Genomic DNA, 22,729 nt, shown 5'->3' with positions numbered 1-22,729 from the left:
TGACCGAACCCTTCTGTCGCGATGAAAGGAGTTCATGTTAGCGTCTGCCCCTCATCAGTGACCAGGAGTGAATCAGGAGAAATGAAGTGAGGTTGTGATATTAGGCCTACAGTAGTTATGACCATGATGTCAATGCAGTCTCTTGTACATAGCTGTTCATAAAACTTTTCCCCCTCCTTTTGGAGAAAAATTCAATTAATCTGGTCAACAAAATCAGCTGTTTTTAAGGGTAATTTCAGGGGGGATCTCTCACAAGATTAAGCAGGTAATGTGGTTAAGGTGTTTTAATATGCTTTATAAAGCATTTGTTTCCTGCCCCCTACTGGTCAGTCACAACTGCTATCACGGAGCAGATAGCAGTTGTCATGGTTGGGAACACTTGCTCCAAATCTACACAGCAACTATATTTTAAATGCCAGTAAGTGAGGGAATGACACTGTATTACCCAAAATGCCTATGAAGTTGAAAACAGCAAGATAACCAATAAGACAATAGAATCAAATGACTTTTAAATGCTTTTATTCATTGATTAAAAGAAGAGAAGCATTCATTCAACATCAATTCAAATCACTGTTGGGCAGGTTGACTCCAAACATGTACGCCACCTGTCAGTTCAGGGGATTTACATGGGTTTGTAATGTGTCCTCCCTTTTCTCCACAACTAAACTTATCACTGATAAAAATCGTTTTCCGACAAACTAATCCAATAAACAGCTGGGGGGATTTTTTTTGTAGACTTCTTTGTAACCCTAGTCCTCAATTCACATTCACGTTTTCAACACGGACATTAATCCATGCTGCAAGAGAGGAACCACAATGTGCCAAGGTGACTTACAAGCGAGACTCAAAAGTATTTTAAAAGCTGTGTACACATCAGATTTGGGTGTTTTACAGAGAGGATTAAAAAATATATATATATATATGTATATATATATATATATATATATATATATACATATATATATATATATATATACATATATACATATATACATATATATATATAGTTGACACGCGAGACCTGGTCCAGCTGTATGTTGGGTTACGTCTGGCTCGCTGCTTACACAGAGAAGGTAAAAACCCCTGCTATGTGCTCACTTTAACACCCACAGTCACACAGGAACATAGCAGTCTGAATATTCAACATTAAGGATGATAAAACCATTTTAGCAAAAGAAAAAAAACAAATACAACAAAACATAATAAACACGCATAACAACACAGCTGCTGATTTACAAAGTCTGTGATTTCCGTTAGATACTTCATGTTCATAAATTGAACCCGGACACGTGTTGCATAAGAGAATACCACAGTAATGCATTGTTGATACCTATACAAATATGCACTAAGTGTGTTTATATATCTATATATATTTTTGATATTTCTTCCTCTATGGTTTTCTAAAGATGCAGCCAGGCGCTGTCAGCACTGCTTGTGCCCCCCTGTGGCCACTAGTAAGACTGCTGTTATTGCAAACTGTCCTGATTTTAAACAAATGCACAACATTCGTACCACGATAAAACTGGGGCCATCGAGCCAGTCTCACAGAGACCAAGAGTGAGCCCGCCGTCACCGCTGCTGTCGCTAGGCTGGCTGACCAGAATCAAAAAGATCTTAAAAATAAAAGAATATTTCAGAAATCATCATAAGGCCAAGTATTGTCACTGCGAGTTCTTATCAGTTTACATCTTCATTTCAACTGCCTGACAGTGAGAAAAAGAAAATCTAAATATCTGTATATATTTTTTTCTTTAAAAAAAAAAGAAAAAAAAAAAAGTGTGGATTATATGCATTCCTCTTGCATAGTTGTGAGGCTGGACTGGGCAGTGGGCCTGTCTGCCTGGCTCATTAGGAGGTTTGGATCTCCAGACTTGACAAGAAAGATTTTGTTTACTGGCCAGAAGCGTCAGAACTGCAGTAGCTGAGATCTAAAGCTATGTCTTTACACAACGATCGTTGTCCGTCTCACAGGACAGATTTGATACCAGTGCCATGCACATCCAGTGTTTTCCTCCAGGAACACAAACATAATAAGGATGTTCATCAGCTTCTTCACATTCCTGCCTTGAGTCCAGCCCTTTGTGAGCTCATTCTAAGTCTTGCACGTACTGATCGTAGTCTATGATCTCAGGAATTAAGGATTAAAAAAAATAAAAGACAGGAAGAATCTGGAATCTCATGCTGTGATGATAAAATCCTGTGTCTATATGTAATTCCTTTCGTAAACATTTAACCATTTCCAGAATCTCTGTCAGGGAAGGTTTTAAGCTCATGACCACCTGACCAACTCTCTCCTACACCAAGTTGTAAGTTTACTTTAGGGAGCTTTGTAAACATCCTGAAAGACAAAATCACAAAGTCTGAGCAATGATGTGGAAATAAAAGTGCTCAGACACCAATGTGTGTCCGTTTGTAGCTCCAAGTCCAGAGCCATAGTTTTCGCGTCCGCAGAGGTCAGCGTGACGTAAATGTCACCTCCCGCCAATATCTGTGACGGTACATCACAGACACAGCTCTTGTTTTGGTCAGAGAAGATACAATGAAGACGTTAGCTATGGATGCTTGCTTGAGGTTATGCGAGGAGGTCCACCAGTATCCACACGTGCACAAAACTCATCACTCAAAAGGACATATACAAATAAGCTTTCCGGCAAGAAATCGGTGCAGCAGAAATGGAATGCGAGATCGAGTGCGCGTGTGTGGAACGTTAGGCTGAGGTGGACCCTTCCTTCACCATAAACTGAACTGCGGCCATGTACGCCCAAGTGGAAATATGTGGGGATTCTCTGCGGACATGGAATTCGAAAAATATGGTCCTCGGCCTGTGTTTAGACAGACGCAGGTTTAACACAGTCTGCTGCTTTGGTATTAAAATAACAAACACAAATGACCGTCTATGCCAGCCGGGTTAGTTCTGGCTATGGAGTACAAGCGCAGAAGTGCCAAAACCTGCCGTATAGGGGTGTGGTAGGGCCACAGGGGCCCTGCTATCTTCCAGGAATTCTATATGAATGCATTTTATAGAATACATTTAAAAAAAATTATAATAATAATAAAGAGACAAATCAAACTGGCTGCAACCACGTGAATGTGCAGTGACTGCTGGTAATGGCCTCCTGAATAGCTGGCGCCACATCTCGCATCTAGAGCCTTCAAACCCGTCGTTTTCATGGAAGAACTCATTAAAATAAGGCTCTGCTGTCTGTGTGTGTCAGTCCGTTTACACAGTATCATATATAGACAAACGTTTGTCTGCATGTGGCATATATAAATATGTCATGGTGTCCCTCCTGCATCCGACATGATGGACATGTCCTGTGACGTCTGTGTGTTTTTAAATGTGTGTAAACATACTAACCATGCTGACTAAGTCCACTTCACTGTGTTGTGTCCTGCTTTAATGAGTAAAATCAGCAGGTTTCACAGAGCGTGGAGCTAGTCCTTACACTATATTTAGCACAGTCTGTGTGGACTGATGTGCTTTCGCTTGTGACCTTTTGTGTACCGGACACATAAGGCCCTTCGTGGGGGGCCTCAGGATGCCGAAGCATCAGGTTGACCGAACCTTGGCATCGAGGAAACGCGCATTAGACACAGTTTGACCTTTGAGAGATCGAACTCGGAACAACCGCTTCTAAATGGTATCACACCTCCACTCTGCTCAGACCTGCTGGTAATCTGGTGTGACTTGTAGTACAAGCTGCACCTCTAATCCCTTCAATAACAGACGATACAAAAGTAACAATAAGCAAAGCAAAATCTCATTTTCATGCAGACACTAGCCACGTAGCAGACCGTTGGCTCAAGAGTGGTGCCCTATGTGGAATGTTCTCTACCACCAAATCTCAGCAGCAAAGCTTCAAAGCTCTAAAAGCTCAGGAGTTCACACTTCCCAGCAAATCTGACCTTGGTCGTACAAGATATAAACATCAGACACAGTGGCCTTTGTCCGAGTTGGGAAGCTTCAGTCTGTCAGAAAGTATCTGTGGGAAGCGTGTGGTCTGTTCTGAGATTGAGCCAAAACTCCTCGACCTCCTCACCTTTAGTCACCTGTCACAGTGAAGCAGGTGATGGAGAAAAGAGAAAGAGCAAAGAAATATGGTGGTGGTGAGAAAATAAGTGCTCACTCTTTGACGCCACTGTACCCACTATAGATCCTGAGTGTAACAATGCTGCTAACCCTCACTAAATAACATATGTTGGGCATAAATGTCATTCAACTCTACATTTGTGAAGATAAGGGACAGCCACTAACTCAACATTAGCCAGACTCCTGCTTACAGGTACGCTTTTGGTTTGCTCCATTGTACAACAACACCACAGTGTGGACAAACAAGACTTGTGCCTGCGTTAACCTTTGACCCACTGTCTTCTTTGGCAGATTGACACACATCAAGGGAAGCGAACAGATCCAGTGACTGCAAATATTAAGGTGAGTGAGCGAGCGAGTGGCCTGAGCTATTGTTACTTTCCTCCATTCCTCCACTTTTTGAGAACCGACTGTACCCTGAGAACGAACAGTTTCTGTTCCTGTTTCCTGCTGCAGTCAGTGATAAGACTACACCCTTTAACTGTCACACACACACACACACACAGAAAATATATACGACTGCACTGCTGATAACCACACACACACTCAAAACATCTTATTCACACATTTCTACTGTAAACACTTGGGTGAAAACTTGCAAAAAGAAATCAAATGCATGCTCAATTCTCTACTTGTTACAGCACAAAACGCTGGCTCCTGAGGAGCAAGCAAACTTCCTCTGGATGTTATCCTCTGGTTAAGCATAGAATGGTAAAAGCACAGCCCCTCCTTTAATTCTATGAAGAAACACCGTCATAAGGGCCCAAATTGACTGACCAATCAGTGAAATATGACTTCTGGGGAGCCAATAACACGTGGAGACAGCAGGAAACATAAAGGTGAGTGAGGGTTAGAGTCTGTCAATATCTGTCATTTAGTTAGTTTAGTCCACTTGCTTCTTTTTTACAATACATTCTACATATAACTGCTGATGACTACACAAAACTACATAAAGAAACAAACAGCAGCTCTAAAATGGGGAATGAAAGGAAGAAATAGAGGAGGGGAAAAGGAAGATAAGATAAAACCCAGCATATTTTGGTCTGACTGTCTTATGTTGGTCTCATTGTCCCCTCTGAGTATACAGCTCTACATAAACACAATACAGACAGCCTTTAAAAGTACTCTTGGTACCAAAGTGCATTCATCCTGAGATATGGAACGAGGACGAGAGAGATGATCCTAATTCAACCATCAAGGTTGACCAAACATTTGGTAACCACAAGCCCATCACTAGGACCAGGTCATTCTATCGCAGGCAAAGTGCTGGCATGCTGTCTGGCATCCGATTCCTTATCAGTCAACGAAGAGAAGCAAGCCGACATTTAAAAAAAAAGCGGCCTTGATATGGACCTTCACAGTCTACGATGCCACTGCACCAACTTCACACTGAACGGAGCTGTAAGTCATGTGAGAGGGTAACCTTCCTGACAGCATTCACTCATGAAAGGCAGGTGGGCCCCTGAACCCCGCACAGGAAACATTTTCAATAACACACCAGTGCAGCACAGCTGTCACAACACTGGAGCATCCGATGGAATCATACTGGTTCCACTTCCAGCTCCATATTCAGCCTGTGGCTCAGGATCATTTGTCCACATTGTTGGAGCAAAGGCATTCACTCAGTGATTATAAACAGAACTGGACAATAAAAAGAGACTATGATCCTGTCAAAGTCAGTCTTTCGCGCTTGCTATTAAATGCCTGATGAACAAGCCAGTTGCACAGTCAGACGAGATCAAATGTTGCCAGACAGAAATGATATCACCCAGAATATTGACTACATTAAGCCCAGACATTTCTTTGGCCCAGCATGGCCTCCATCTCCTACTGCTTCATCTCCTGGAGATGTAAAGCGTGCAATGAGCAGATATTTTGCCCTCCGTCTGCCTTCATCAAACTTAATCTTGGAAAACAAATGTATGATTAGGTTTGCTGACCCTCAGACCAAGGTGGAGTGAGAGTTCATCAGATGGCAAGGAGAAACAACAACACCACCAACAACAACAACTGTATCCAGAAAGCAAGGGGGCTGTTTCCAAGGCAACTGTGACTCAAAAAAAGAAAAGAAAAAAGACAATTCCTTATACCGATTGTTTGACACACCCATGCCACGTTATCACCATAACGACGCAGTGATGTTAAAAGCCTTCCTGAGACTGGAGAGAGTGAAGATGCTTTGCCACAAAACAACATTGTGCTGCGGGTGTCGACGATCAAGAAAAACAAAGATGACGTCTTGGCTATCAGTGAGGCCAATATGAAAACTCACTGTTGACTATTGTGGCAAGACACATCTTCCTGTGGCAAATGCAAATAATCAGTAAGCCCCTTAAAAAAAGACAACTGGCCATCTTAAATGAAAGTAAAGTTACATTCAGTGTTTCTCTTTCTTTCGTTTCCCTGTTTCTTAATCATGAACTCCACCGCGGTTTTCCTACATAAATTGATGCTGGCTTCTGCCACCTTTGGAAGTGGTGCATACAGGCTACTGGTGTTGTTCGAGCATGGCCTTTGAAAGTAGTCGCAGAGGTATCTCAAAACACAGATATACTGTACGTATGTCATCATGGAATGATTCGCCATTTCCGCTCTCTTCAAAAATAATAAAGACCTGCTTAAAGGTATATTTGACCTCAGAGTCCTTTGTATTTTCACACACATCCCTGAACTTTTCTTGATTTGACTTGATGACTTGGGACACTTTCATACAAAGGGCCTCTGGAACCACCTGTGATACCGGCTAGAACACTTGAGGAGAACAAAGCAGCGATATTTCTGCTGATTACAGGAAAAAAAAAAGATGCAATAAGTTATGACCAGCTCACCAGAGGTCAGACGAGAACACAGTAGGAGTGTATTGTACTGTAACAGGCTGAATATTCATAGTTTGGCTCTGAATGTCAGTTAGGGGACGAGGCTCCCTTTTCAGTCAACTAGCAGCGTTTTTTTTCAAACATGTTGAGAAGTGAGCACGGGGTTCAGTGTATTGGTGGCAAGTATGTAACAATAATCTCCATTACACCAACAGCAAGGTGCTCAAAGGCCTGAATAAAACCACTTATCTCTCAACAGGGATGTTCTGAGTCATGGCACGGACATGGCTGTTGCTGCAACTGCAATAAAACTAATTAGCACCAGCCACTGTCAGCCATTTTGTTGTGGGGATTCCCACCTTGCTGGCAAGGCTCTGGTACTAGTGGACAACCGCACAAGGTGCTCTTTCAAAGCAAGAGAAGTAGTAATGGTTGCTTTACACAAGATGTGATCGATCAATCAGTTTAACATCTCTAACCTTTGCTGGAGTGGGGGGAGACAGATGGTCAAAAGGGCAAAGGGTTAGAAAAACAAAACAAAACAAAAAAAACAAAACAAAAGAAAACTACAGCTATTCGCTTGTGTCCGAGTACACACATTGCCCCAAAATCCCACCTCTTCATCGCTCAGCCTGCCTGTTCTAGCTGTGAGCAGAATAATATTATATCTAGATTTAAATACACACAAAGCCTATACAGGCAACACGGTAACGCCCACAGAAGAAAAATCAAGATTATACACTGCGATGAGAGATGGGGAAAACAGTTAAATAAAAAAGAAGAAAAAAACAAATAAACATTATACAGAGGCTCTGGAGGTTATTAAAGTGAAGAAGAGACATCAAGCTCTATATAGTTGTCAGCAAGACCAGACCAGACTGGACCGTGCCACACAAGAGGCTAGAGATCAGTGCTAAAAGATCAGTCGGACTCATTCAAGCTGAATATGGGACTTTAAGAATATTTAAGTTTTGTTTATTATTATTAAATTTAATCTATTCAATAAAAAAATAAGATGTCAGTGAAACAACTAAACAAGATGCCCGACATTAAATCTGCTGGAAAAACATTGATTGTGTACTAAAAGACCCAATGAAAGAAACACAGACAAATGAACTAAAAATAAATTCCCAATCAAAAACCAGCTCACACGAATTTACTTTATAGATTCAGTTTAGGTTTCTCACTTGGGTCTGGCTCTTTCGGCCTGGTTCAGAGGCCTGAGCTGATGTGGCCTCCTTGGGTCTGGCCTGGTCTTGACAACACCTTAGGCTGTGAAGACCTGGAATTGCCATCCTTGCCTACATGCCCATGCTGAAGGTGTGCAGCTCGCGATGGAAGTGCTGGGAAGGTTCAGGCAAAATCAGGCTAGAATCCAGGCAAGGGCGCCAGACTCGTCCCAGGCCCAGCGAGACCTCCTTGATCAAGTTATGGCCCGGGTCCCCTTCCATGCACACCAACTGGTCAGGGTCAAAGTCGATGCTCTCCTCCGAGACGCCAAGGACGCGGAGACTGGAGCCTCTGAGCCGAGAGATGGCCACCAAGTTGTGAGACCACACAGTGTAACCTACCGGGAGAGTTGTGGTGAATTAGACAATATTAAGAAATAACAGTCAACAATAGAGCCACAAAACATGAGTTGATATCGTGAACAAACGACTGATAATTCTGCTTGTGAATTCACTTAATTGTGTACTTAACTTCCTCCACAAAGGGGTTCTATTTTTGCGCATAATGGTCTTTTTTCACAACCAAAAAAAGTTAATGACAGATTTTGATCACATGTCTGGGGATGGCAGTTATGGCCTAAAACTCTTGTGAGACATGTGCACCAATAAGAGCGATGTGGTCACACCACACACGTGTTGTGATAAGCCCGGTGAAAATGACTCAGTGTTTTGATAGGTTGACTCACCATGTATCACTAGAACAGCTAGCCGAGTGCACCGCCATGCTAAAAGGACCAATGGGTCTTCATTGCGATTGACACTGAGGTCAGGGAGGTCAGGGTCATCCCTCAGGAGCAGGAAGTGAGTCAGCGTTTTGTTATACTGCTGAGAGATGAGCTCCAATGTGGCATCAGTCACCAGAGTGCTGTAACTGTCCAAGTGGAGGCGCTCCAGGGGAAGGCTGGGTTTTAGGACCCTGAGGAGCACGGAGCTGTCAACCTCCAGGGCCATGATGTACACTCGCAGGTTGGCACTCACACGAACCTGAGGGACGACCATGTTCAAGGATTATCTGGTGCTTTTCAACAAACAACCACATCTTGTTATTAAACAGAGTCACTGCGACACAGATAATCACAGTCGTCACATTACCAGCGCCTTCCAATTGTCCTCTGTAGCCGTCCCATCTAGTGGTTTGAACTCCAGAGCGGCACCGTTGAGCAGCAAGGAGAGACGGTGCAGCGGAGTTCGGCGTGGTGATGCCAGCAGACCACAAAGCTCAGATGTCAAGTCAGAGAAATCCAGACCCAAAGAAGTAAGATTTGAGAGCCGGTCCATCTCTGATGGTGAGATGAGAGGACCTGAGGACAAGACAAATTATGTGTTACTACATTTTTGATTATTGAGGGGTAGGGGGTACTCGCTCCAAAATCCTCAATTCAAATTGATTTTCGATTTTAAGGTCACAAGTCGATTCACAATCCTTTTACGTTTTATGATGATAACTCATGATAGTTCATGATAACTCATTTAATTTTTTACATGGTGTCATGAGTGATATAATGTCCATCAATTGTTTGTAATGTACCGCACTAAGACCTTATTGTCAAATTTAAATAATTTTGCAGAATATGAATGTAACAATAACCAGTCAACTGGAATCTAAGTGTAAAAGGAAGATAAGTCACAGAGAGTCATGTAGCTCTGTGTTACAGTGACGGTTCAGCAATCTGTAGTTAAGGTCATCACATGGCTTTTTCACTTTTTTTACACATAAATGCACACAAACGCATATAAACTAACTCATGCCTGGAGAGACAGACTACACGATATTTCTGTCTTTCGACAAGTGTAACATCATCGTTCATCATATGACATCATCGTCGCTAACGACACTGCTAATTCATAGGTCATTGGGAAGGCGGGGCAAGAAGTGGTCACTCATGGCTACTGAAGCGTTGTGAGTGACACTTTGGGTCTTGTGCTGTGGCGCAACAAAGAAAAAGGAGTCTATAAAGAGGCAGAGGTACTGTTGCCAAAGCTCAGTGGAACTTTTTCAGTGTCACTATTCCACCAAACACGCAGCAGCAGCAGCATCCCTCTTCCTCTTCGCCATGTTTATGTCTGTATGTTACGCCGCGTCAGAGCACGCAGTTATCCTCTTGGTCGATGTCCACATTGTAGGAGATGCCAAACCTCCATTCTTCAATTATGTTACACTACACCTTTCATTATTCAAGTTTCAACTTTCACACTCGGTTCCGAGGACACTGGAAATGTGTCAAAATCGCTTGAAAATCAGCCTGAATTAGTGAAGCCTTACTATACACATTCAGCTCTTGAAACACATCAAACCAATTTAAATACTATAAAAATTCAAATACATACCTAACTGGTGTTCCAGTAAACTGAGGTGCTGCAGGGTCTCAGCAGAACGATTTGACAGGTAAGCTAATGAGCAGGGAGTCACCAAGCCCAGCATGAAACTGCAGGACAACCATCTGAGCTGCCGGCTGTTTGACAGCAACTCCATGAACAACTGCTGGATTCTAGACAGAGCAGAGGGGAAGGGTTAACGGATGACAAGGTTAGGCGCAAAATAAGCTAAAATTCACTTTACCAGCAATTTACAGCTCGCTGCAATCTTAGTTCATTTAACAAACACTAAGGCATACTCATTTTAAATCCAATTTAATGTAATATTTTCAAAAAATAAACCCTGGGTGTGAAAAGGAAAAGCAGAGCATACTGGCAAAGAGAAATATATTCAACACTGAGAAAGATATGCTCTAATTTGAGAGTAAACCACCTATTAGATCTAAATCCACTGCTTTTTACACCTACATTTACAAGGTGTTGCACAGCATACATAAATACATCTAAAAGGAAAATACATTTAGCAATAATTTTTTTTGAGATGTTTTTTTCTGAGGAGAATACAGATTCAGGCAGATTTGCATGTCAGACGACAGAGCTTTTTAGCAAAGATTTAAAGTATTTGACAGCAAATTTAATGTTAATGGACAAAAACAATAATGAATATTTATTGAATCCAATGGTCCAATGGAAAAACTTTGGAAAAATGTACTTTCATTTGGCAGAAATTAAAAATAGAATTATCACTTTTGAAGTGTGCAATCACCTGATTATATAAATTGTTGTTTTGCATGAGCCATGTCAACAATAGCCCACAATACAATACCCACGGATGACCATCTTTTGATTTTTGATGCTAACTGAAGGTTGCATGGTTTCTCCAACACACTTGGGAGGGAAGAGTGAGGTGAGGAACCTGCAAAATGCAACTTCTCCAATGCATGTTGCTTAATATTACATATAGGATATTTAAGTACATTATTTATTTTCATAAAACTAGTTCACATAAACAACTAGGCGGGTGCATCACTCCTTTAAAGGACGATTGATATGTATCTCGCTGCATCAGTTTGATTCAGGAAAATGTATTTCTAATCATGGAACCGTAATGGCCATAGGTCGAAACAACCTTTACTATTACAAACCGACATAAAAGTGCCATGTCTTTGGTCCGTGTTGACTGAAGTATACTGATTGATTTTATAAGACACCACAAACAGGACACAAAGATGACCACAGTGCATCTAACAATATACATATTGACAATTTCATATTTGTAATTCTATAAAAAAGAAACAGCAACAAAAATGTGATTATTAAATTGGATACAATATTCTCTTTTTACTCACATTTCCTATACATCTGGTTCAGGCATAGATCTCATTAACCAACGTAGCATACCACAATCAGATTAAAAATAAATAAATCAGGGTTTTCCTCTGAACTTTTTCAAACTAAATTTCTCCGAGTACATAGGGCAGTGGAGCAGAGAATTTAATTAATCCTCAACAACATTCAAATCACATTAAACACATAAACACTGCTCTTCAGGGATACATTTATACCTGCCTGTTTAAATTGCCAATTCATTTGAACATAGAATCTGAGCTTTGGTTTGCTCCAAATTTCCACTCTCCATTGACGTGTGTATGTGAAGCAATTTCTCCTAAAGTTTATTCCTAAAAATGTAGAACTATCTTGTACGTGTGAAATGTGCTTACTCGTTGATCTTTTTGTCCCCCTGGGGAATTTGGTGCCGGTTGGGGCTGTCCAACAGTCCCTCCTGCTGGAGAATACAGGTGTCTCCGTACAGACTCAGCTTCTGCAGGTTTCTAAAGAATAAGAGAGGATCAGTGTAAGTAGCAGAGTCAGGAATCAAAAAACATTTAACTGATATTGGACCATCATCACTGCTAAAGTCTTTGGTCTGAATTTGGTGAAAGAACATCTTACCAAGATACAATTTATATGTATCTATATATATATATATAGATACATATAAATATCAAATCAATATTTCTGTGTAATGGCTTATAATATCTGGATATTTATAGATTACATACTGATACAGTGGGATATAAAGCTGGAAACAGGTTGTTTCTCTGGACTCATGAAAAGATTTCTTTTGAGATGTTTGTGGTTCTCATAGGAGAGACAATACACTGTAAATACACTATTTATCTACATCTACTGTCTTTGATCTGTATTACAGACTGTTTTAAAATGCAAATGTTAGCTTTCAGATAATACTTGGCTTTCTTTGGCCTTTGAAAGTTATATGAAGAATATCTGTATGTGTTAGAAACAATAAAAAGGATCACGATACCCAAAATTTAAGACCATATCTTGTTGCATATCATGATATCGACATAATATTAACATATTGCACAGCTCTAGTTTGAATACTATATCCCTGACAACACAGCAATTATGATAAAAGAATGGTTGTATTACCTTTCCACATCTTTGCTCTGTCAACATTTGTTTTGAGTTGTTAGACAGCTCAGTGCAAGCTGTGTATCTGCCCATGTCAAATCTGGTAAGGCAAACAGCAGCCATTTTGTTGAATCTAATCTCTCTGTGGTTCCCTTCTGTAAATGTGTTTGCACTGAATTATAGCTGCCCTGCACTTTGCTGTTTGAAGCCCTTTTTATCAATGCACACAGTCGAGGTGAGCATAGTTTAAAACGTACCTATTGTCCTGTTTTTCTATGGCTAGTCTACACCTGCTCCGACAATCATGTGTGTTGTTGGAAAGACTTATCAACCACATGTGTGCCATGCAGCCACACATAACTTAGGACTGCATAGTGTGTGGATTATGTTTGGTACAAAGCACTTCCTGTAAATCAGCTGAGAACCAAGCTTCACAAAAGTCTTCTGCAGTGAAACCAATGGCAAACTCACATGAAGCAAAACTCCCAATAAAGCAATAGTGTGTTTTCTCTCATTATTTTGAACATATACCAGTAGACTTGGAACCAAGCATATACTAAAGATAAACATTTTTCACACGGGTAAAGCCAAATTTGGATATGGTAGTTTTTGAGTGATTTGTCTTGATCAGTGGTCAGTTGGGCTGGGTTGAAACAAAATCAATTTGAAAGCTCCAACATCGATTAAAAAAATTGATGTTGTGATCACGAACTATTAGCTCTGCTGGAGCTAGGAGCTAAGCTAACCAGAAACACATTGCTTTTCGAATGCCTTGGTGTCGTTTTACATGCGACAAACAAAAACTACAGTAGTGACATGCAAAGCAGTTGTTTTCAGTATGCTCAATCATTAGAATCAGGTCATTAAAAAAAATGTGTTCACAGAATCATTCAGTTCTTCCTCTATGGCTGGAGCACAGACTCTGACACAGCAGCAGGTTTTGTGATGCAGTTCACTGCTAGTGATTGCCGGCATTCGGCAGTGCTGTCGCTAAATACACCAGACTCCCACAGACTACTCCTTAAGTTTTAGAAATGTCCTTGCTAAATGTGGGAGATTAACGCATGTTTTGGGGATTTTTAAGTTGTTTTTATTGATCTACAGTTCGGCATTGTCAGGTTTAGGTGTCAGACGTCATGCATGTCAGGTACTAAAAAAAGAACCAGGTACATCGCTAATGGAAAAGCAAAATAACCAAGCCGTGCCGAAGCAAGCTGGAGGTGGAAAAGCGCCATCATCTCAAGTTACAAAGTTACAGTCTGCATACTGTAATGTATTACTCCATAACATGTACTGAATACTATTAGTACATGTTAGTATTAGTACATTTAACATATTTTAATGGTGAGAAATATTGGAAATAAATATATAATTTATTATAGTTTTAATATGTGCAATCATCCGATTGTGACGAATATGTTTTTACAATACAACCTTTTTTTTAAGTTTTAATGTTAACTGAAGGCTACATAGGTTCTCCAACACACTTGGAAGTGAAGGATGAGGTGATGGATATTCAGCTGTGACATGCAACTTCACCAAAAAGCCCCCTCAGCAGTAGTGAAACCAAAACTGCACTGCTTTGGGTGGCTATTTCAATACTACAAAGCCCTGTAGAGAATAATAGAGAACATGACAGAAGGTACCACAGAGGTTCTGCACTGAAATCAGAAATCTGGACATTGATAGTAATGTTTTACATCCACGACAGAAAGTGTCCAGGTGGCCACCTTTTTGTTAAAAAGCAGTGACAGCAAATTGATCATTGAGATAACAGATTTTTTTTTATTTTTTTTTCAATCTAACCATTAATAATGTTTAGGTTCCATTTCAATTTAGAATATTAACTAAAATATGTTTCCTTGGTGTAAGCCTTTATTTGAATCATTATAACATTGTTATCATTATTGCAACGATGTCATGAATCGCAAGAGTTCTTGTCTGGATAATCGTGACATGCAATGTGTATTTTCAGCGCTGATAACAAGTGACATCAAAGCAGCAGCTTTGCATTGTATCCTTCAGCTGACAAGTAAAGACCAATTACCGGAAAACAAAAGTGGCAACAAAGGAAACTGTGCGCTGACACTGATGCACACATCAATATTTGAAGTGTTTATAGTTAAAACCAAACTGCAAAACCTTTGAATGTGTACATGTAACATTGGCTTCTGGCTCCTCCGTAAAGACGTGACCCGATTACGTAACTGCAAATGTCAGTGTTTGTTTATAGCTAACTAAGCTGCTAGCTGACTGCGACGCACCAAATACAATTAAATGTCAACTAAAGAAAGGTGTGTCATTTAAAGATCCAGGAATAAAGCAAAAACAAAAAGTCACAAAGACTTAGTTTTAGTGTTACCTGTTGTTGTGGATGCCAGTGAACACACACAACACCTGGTCCAAGTAGGTGGCCATGGCGTCCTTCCATCGGTTGGGGACCTGCGGGTCGCTGCCGGGAGCAGGAGGCTGGTCCGTGCGAGCGGCTGACGGCTCGTTGTTCAGGGAGCTGACGTAGCTTTCTATCGGTGCGAGTTCCAGCTGCAGCTCACGCACATAAGAACCAAACTTCCGCATGAGGAACTCCAGTCGTAGGGTCTCCTCCGAGCCAGGGCCGCCGCCATTGCATCCATCGCCTATCCGCAGTTTGAGCTCGGTCCACAGCGCGGGGTAAAAGAGACACTCCCTCCATCGCGAACACACGGCCGAGGCCCGGAGCTTGTCTCGGTCGGACAGAAAGGAGAATATATGGACGATAAGCTCGCTGGGCAAAGCCATGGCTCCAACACCCCCGCACAGAGCCATGGCGAGCAAGAAAGGTGCTGCGAAGAAACGGACCAGCTGTGAACGAAATGTTATAACCGTTTCACAGCTGCAAGTGCGAACGGCAAAGGTCCTTCCTCTCGGGGTGAAAACAATCAGTTTTTCAGCGTTGCCTTCGATACTATTGGACCGTACCAGTTTCTGTCAGCGCACGGGGAACAAACCAATCCTTGTCAATATTATAACAAAAATATACAAAATGACATGTGCCTGTATTTGTGTATGCTAACATTTTAGTTGTATTTTTTTTTACTTCCGTCAAGGTCTTACTGATATTTCTGTCAATGTTTCAGATCTGCGTGTGAGCGGCTGAATTGTCAAATTAATGGTTTAGTCCAGAGGTGCTGTTATTTTTGCCATACTGCCGTGTCCCGCGGGAGGGCGGTGTTTCTCCACTGACAAAACACGAGCCAACACGTGACTTTTATTTTGGACCCCAGACACACCCCCTCCACTCTACACACACAACACCACTCCAAAAGGAGCTCACAGAGGATGAACCCTCGAGAATGAATCACATTGAAAACAGGCTTTGTGTTTGAGCCATTACGCGGCATCAATTTTATTGGAATACAGCTAAATGTATTGTATGTTTCTGAATATATTAGTATAAGAAATGCAACAAATGATAAGCAAGGAAGCTGTAATAATAAATAACCGTCAAATCAAAAATAATTAGCTTTTCTCAATCATTTCAAGTAAGAAACCTCATTCGTTAACTGTACAGCTGTTCTCACAATATTTAATGCATTTCTCATCACATTAAATCACGTGAAACAACCTTGTAAATACATGTGTGTGAGTATGCAACATAAATATGTAAATAATTACTCACTACAACTAATTACTGTATATATCTTTTCATTTAAAAAAATATAATGATATATATTTAGGATGATATATATAGTGATTGAGAAAACTGGGGATATCTTCAGTGCACAAAGACATTTATACATATCGATAAATATCTCTAGTACATGAGACACTTTTCAATGACAATATCAAAGGAATAAGTTATTATATGGACGCACAAGTAAAAAGCCAAAAAGTCACGTCAACCTGACTTTTTAGTGGTACTAAAGGCACATTAACAAACAAAGACTCATCCTTGGTTGCATAGTATTAATGGTACCATATATAGTTTGTTTTTAAAAATTAATATTTTGCACTCTTAAAAAACATTCTTGTTCTACTGTCTACATCCGGACAGCGGAAAGCCTCCACATCTTCTGCCGCCGACTAAAAACACATTTCTTCCGACACTACCTCGACTAAGACGACGACGACAAAAAAAAAAAAACATACATCGCACTAATGACTAGCACTTCATAGTTTGGTTTACTTGAAGCTCTTACCTACTTCTAGCTCTTATTTGTACCCAAATGTTTAAATGCACTTATTGTAAGTCGCTTTGGATAAAAGCGTCTGCTAAATGACATGTAATGTAATGTAATACTTTTGACAAAGTGCTTCTTCAGAACTTCTGGCCAATAGGGGGCAATATTTCTAAACGCTTAGATTTTTACAAAGTGCACAGGCAGCCGTAGTTTCAGGCTGCAACGCATTTTCTAACAGCGCCACCATTTATTTTTTGACGTTAAAACAATTAAATAGTTGAATCACACGGAATGTTAGCTATTCTAAGTGTATAAATTAAACGTATTAGTTGACTTTGTTTGCTTCAGTTCAGTTCTATTACATGTTTGTTTCTGTGTATGACTGTGAATTAAAGACAGAAAATGTTGCATTGCTAAAGTCATTATTATGTAAAAGAAACGCATGTGCCTTTCCTCTCTATAATTGTTTAAATGTATGGTTGAGATCAAGTAATTGCAAATTTTATAGCCTGATTGTAATAATAATTACACAGATTGCCCCACATACAACTCTTATATTTACAGTATTATTAGTATTTGGCTGGAATAAACCTTTAGAACAAAGTAGTTAGCTGAAGGTGTTAATTACATGGATGTATTATAACACATCCATGGTTAATTAGGTGGAATAACCCTTTACTTGTTAATGCACTTACAGAAATGCAGTCAGACACTGCAAACCAATTAATTTTTGATATAGTTGTATATAAATTATAGACTACTATCTACTTTCATATGTTGTATTATACGGTACGTAAGAAATAAGTTTTTGGGTTTTTTTTAGTCAGAAACTCCAGTCTCTGTTCATCCAAGTCGTTAGGTGGCGCTGTAGCCGATTAAAATCGCAGCCTCCGGTACATCCAAGTCATTAGGTGGCGCTAATAAGGAAACGTGTGGCCGACTGAAATTGCGGTCTCTGGTACTGCAGGTACATGTCGTTGCCTAGAAAATAGAGCAGGAACTGAACTGCTCACTGTCCCCAATGAGTATTCAGTGTGTTGTGTTTTTTCTCGGTGTAGCCTGACGTCTCTTCACTTGTGGAAGAATGTCAATAACTGCAGTGAGAGCAGCAGCAGCGGCGGCGGCTGCGGGGGCCCCAGCGTCTTTGTCCCGGTTTAGGGGAGCGCTGGTCGCCGCTGTGGTCGGTGACTGTGTCGGCGGTGAGTTTGAAGGCGCAGAGGAGGTTCCAATGGAGAGTGTGCTGAAGCACCTGAACAGCCTGGATGACGAGACCAAAGGAGATGGTTAGTAAATGCATTCGTTTTATTAGCACATTCTGTGTAATAGTAAGACTCAGAATGCACAGCGGCATTGATGACCGCAGAATCATATGGCTAATCTCTGAGCCCCGGCCTACCAGAGACTAGTGAAAGAGACGGTTTAGTTGCACAGCATAGCATCAAAATGGGCCATGAGTGAACTGAAACTGTTCAAAACCAGAGCGGTTCAAAGAACTTGAGGGGTCTAAAATTGAACCCCCCACCATCCAAAAAACAATAGTCACTATTAATTTATTCAGAATACTTGGTGGGTTCCATCAGCCTAACTATGCGCAATTTTTGATTTGCAAAAGAACAGAATGCTATCACAGAAATGTAAAAAATAAAAATCCAGACATGTCATTACACCTGAAGCAGGCATATGACAAAATGGAATTGTGAATAAATCCAATGTACACAGATTCAACAAAAGGTAATATTTAGAAATAATATGATTGAAACCTCACTTCACCTTCATGACTGCCTGTTGGCTGGTGCTTTTGTGGCTTTTGTCGTTACTAAGCAACCATACCAGAGGGCTGCTGAGATGCTTGAAGATTTAATTAACGCTGTGAATGGAAATGCATCAGTTAAAATATGGGATGTATTTATATAGAAACCAGCTACATTGTGAACAGTTTTTTGCTGCTTCCTGTGTGCCTCTCACCGTGAAACAACCAAACATTAATCAGAGTTATTTTGCTAGCAGCACACATGCAGGACATAAGAACAAACCAGAGCAGCTGTCAAAAAGGGCAGACGTCCTCAAGTGAGTGTTACTTTGGATGGGCTCACCCAGGAACCTGGGATTCAGTTGGTTACTCTGGTGATTACCTAAAGGGGAGGCAAAAAACGATTTGACCTCTTTAAATACTGATATAAACATGCATGTGTTTGTGCATTGTAGGTATTCTTGAGTACAGTGACGACACAGCCATGGCCCGCTGTGTTGTCCAGTCTCTCCTCACTCGTGGAGGTTTCGATGAGCAGGACATGGCCCGCAGGTAAAGAAACACATGTTGCTTAAGTGTATTGTTGTGCAAATAATGGGGATAAGCGTTATGTAGTGTTACATTACAATACTGGTCAAAATTATTAATAGCAGAAGAATGAGAAAATGCAATATTATCCAAAACCCTGCACTGACTCACAACAACACACTGAAGCTCATGCATTTATCTCTCTAGGTTTGCTAAAGAATATAGTGAATCTCCTGGTCGTGGCTATGGTTCTGGAGTGATCCAGGTGCTGAAGAAGCTCTCCTCCCCCCAACTCAGTGATGTGTACCAGCCAGCCAGGAACCAGTACAATGGTCGGGGCTCCTTTGGGAATGGGGGAGCCATGAGGGCTGCTCCTTTTGCACTGGCTTTCCCTGACCAGGCTGATGTTAAGAGGGTGAGCAGATGGCATCGATGTGTGTGGACTCACTTCATGTTCTAGATACGTAACATTTGCGCTAAAGATGGCTATCAAAACCTTTCTTTGCATTTCCACTTTGGGAAAGGGATGACGTCACAGCCCCGCCTCTCTCTTGCATTTGCTATCGCCAAAGAAACCTAAAAGTAGGAAAGTGGATAAGAGACTTTGAAATTGGCTGCATTAAAAACTTGTCAGTATCAGCAGGCAGTTTACGAGATGGAGAAGTTAAGTGCATCTGTCTGCACTCAGAGGAACTCAGAACAGAGAGCCACATTGGATGAAAAACTGGATGAAACTCAATTATTAATTGATTCAGCCTACTGGAGCTTTAAGTTAGAGTCCTACATGAATGAAAACTGTGTTACTGTCACTGTGTTTAATTCACCATAGTTTCAGGGTTTTATTGTGGAGCTCATGTGCTCAGCTAACTAAAACATTCTCTTCACTGTTTACTTTGAAAGATTGATTGCGTTGGTCTGATTTCTCAATTTTTTCCCCCCATATCACTCAAGTTTGCCTGTTCAGGTGCCATGCTGACCCACTCCTGCTCTCTGGGCTATAATGGAGCAGTGCTCCAGGCGTTAGCTGTGCACCTCTCTCTGCAGGGGGCACTAGAATTACCTCAGCAGTTTATCAGCAAGCTAATCACAGAGATGGAGGAAGTGGAGGGAGATGAGGCAACGCGCAATGATGCCAGAATGTGAGTATTACATGTTTAACACCCCAGTGTCAGACATTTTTCAGACCTGAATTTAAATACAGACTGTCCTACAAGTATTCCTCGACAACTGTAAGTCAGTGCAAGTAATTCACGTTGTGTGTCTGTACAGCCTAAAAGAAGCAGAGAAGCCATTTTGTGAGCGCCTCCACAGAGTTAGAGACCTCATGGATAGGAGCAAGGTCAGCATCGAGGAGGTCATCTCTGAACTGGGTCAGTATCTGTTGTCCATTCCTCTTAAACTTTCTTTCTGTTAATCTGCTGTGTTTGGTGTTTTGAGGTACTGACACATTATCAACACAGCCTGAGCTTTGCATGCCCTTGACTTACCCCAGAGTCATGGTCTCACTAAAAACACAAGAAATACACACTTAAGCTACTTAAAAAGGGCTCACCAATAAAATCTAGTAGGAGTAGATTTTATTCAGCTTTTTGTTAAGTAACCCACTAACAGCTAAGCTGACTAGTTGTCAGTATGATTACACTTTAAATTTACTTTAAAGTTATTATCTTGATGGTTTAAATGTTTTGTGGTGGGGAGATTGGGGGTGTCTCCACTCCCCCCACTGTCCGTTAGTGGAAAATCAGTCTTGCAAGCGAGAAGGAAGGGGGGAGCAAGGTTAGCAGTTAACAACAGTGAGGATAAAGACGATGGATGGATGTTTACAATGGTGCCGAAAAAATATGTACTCCGAAACTGTAGGGGGAGCTCTGTAGAGATGTTAAAGCACACGCCGTGTAGAAACTGCATTTCAATATTCTAGTGTTACCAGTTTTTATACTTTCTTATACTTCCTCCTTTCAGGTAATGGAATTGCAGCACTCCACTCAGTCCCCACTGCCATCTTCTGTGTCCTCCACTGCCTGCAACCCCGTGAATGCCTTCCAGAGAACTACAGTGGCCTGGAGAGGACAATAGCATACAGCCTTGCCCTTGGAGGGGACACAGACACCATAGCCTGTATGGCTGGGGCCATCGCCGGGGCCCACTACGGCATCACGGCCATCCCACAGTCGTGGATAAAGTGCTGTGAGGGGACAGAGGACGCAGACGTGAATGCAGAGCGGCTTCACATGCTTTACCACCAGTCGTTACAGAGCAGCGCGAGTGTGGCCGGGGAGCAGAGCCATGAATTCAGAGCAGAAAACAAGTCTAACGGTACAGAGAAGAAAAATAAGGCTGAGTGATTATTTCAATAACATTTTTAAAAGAGGACACTCACACATTAAATACATTTGCCATTTCAGACTTTTGACATACGCAATACATCAGGGCTGCAACAATTAATCAGTTATAGATTATTAAAGTAACTGCCAAGAATTTTGGTAATCAGTTTGACTTGTTTTTTTGTCTCAAATAAACTTCTCTGGTTATAGACTCTATAATATAATTTCTTTCTGGGAGTTTTTCTTGCTTCTCTGTAACTAAAATTGTTAACAAAAACAATACAGAATGTATTAGAACGTTGTAATTTTGAGTTTTGTAAAACACTCGGCCACATTTTCACCCTTTACTGACATCTTATGTTCAAAACAAGTAAACTCTAAAAGGAGAAAAGAATGATTGTTTTCATTATGGATGAAAAGAATCAGTTGCAGCCCTATAATACTGTACACTGTCTCTCTTCCCTTCCTGTCCTGTTTAGTGATGGAAAAAAAAAACTTAAGTTTTGTAAACATTGCACTATGTGTTTGGTCCTGTTTTGGTTTATCCTCATGGTGGAAAATTATTTAATAAATGTCTTTATGAAATTTATACATCTGTATGAGTGAATACTTTGTTTCAGGGAGGTCATTAGAAGGCAAACTTCTTACATTTACACACACACCAGTGTAATAGGGCTGTTGGCATCACCCATCGTTATTACACGTCACATCTGCACGCAGGAAGCAATGGGGATTGGTTACCTTGGTCAGGGCCACCTCAGCCAATTCTTCGGGAATTATACGTTGCTTTCTGGAAATGAATGTTGACAGAGAACTCGGGCAGCAGGTGCTAACAAAAATATATTTCTTTTTCATAATAAAACAAATTTGTAAAATGAATCACACTTATAAAGCCAAAAATTATGTTTCTTAATGCTGGAGGGAAAAGTGGAAAAAAGGACACACTCGCTGCACGACTCCATTGTAATACTGGAGTGGCACAGTGATTGTGTGTGAGGTGTCCTGTTTACTTTTTCATTTTCATTACATGTCTTTTGATCTCTTAGAGGCTTTGTTAAATGCTGTGCGTGCACATGGAGT

At 40.9% G+C, this 22,729-nt stretch overlaps 2 protein-coding genes across 2 annotated transcripts; one reads left to right on the top strand and one right to left on the bottom strand.

Annotated features, from left to right (window-relative positions):
• Positions 1-5,423: 5,423 nt before the first annotated feature.
• On the bottom strand, positions 5,424-15,813 carry LOC122782892 (F-box only protein 33). Its single transcript, XM_044047466.1, has 6 exons — positions 15,250-15,813; positions 12,173-12,283; positions 10,464-10,624; positions 9,228-9,436; positions 8,822-9,119; positions 5,424-8,473 (listed from the first exon to the last, which is right to left on the bottom strand). Exons 1-6 carry the CDS (start codon positions 15,690-15,692, stop codon positions 8,208-8,210), a joined length of 1,488 nt encoding a protein of 495 aa, XP_043903401.1. The 5' UTR covers positions 15,693-15,813; the 3' UTR covers positions 5,424-8,207.
• Positions 15,814-17,968: 2,155 nt separating this feature from the next.
• Positions 17,969-22,238, top strand: adprs (ADP-ribosylserine hydrolase). The gene is made up of 6 exons (XM_044047664.1): positions 17,969-18,330; positions 19,253-19,349; positions 19,533-19,740; positions 20,277-20,464; positions 20,595-20,695; positions 21,288-22,238. Exons 1-6 carry the CDS (start codon positions 18,132-18,134, stop codon positions 21,668-21,670), a joined length of 1,176 nt encoding a protein of 391 aa, XP_043903599.1. The 5' UTR covers positions 17,969-18,131; the 3' UTR covers positions 21,671-22,238.
• The last annotated feature ends 491 nt before the right edge of the window (positions 22,239-22,729 follow it).

This window comes from Solea senegalensis, linkage group LG16 (assembly GCF_019176455.1).
Source record: "Solea senegalensis isolate Sse05_10M linkage group LG16, IFAPA_SoseM_1, whole genome shotgun sequence".
Taxonomy (NCBI): Eukaryota; Metazoa; Chordata; class Actinopteri; order Pleuronectiformes; family Soleidae; genus Solea; species Solea senegalensis.
This window is presented reverse-complemented; position numbering and strand designations above follow the sequence as displayed.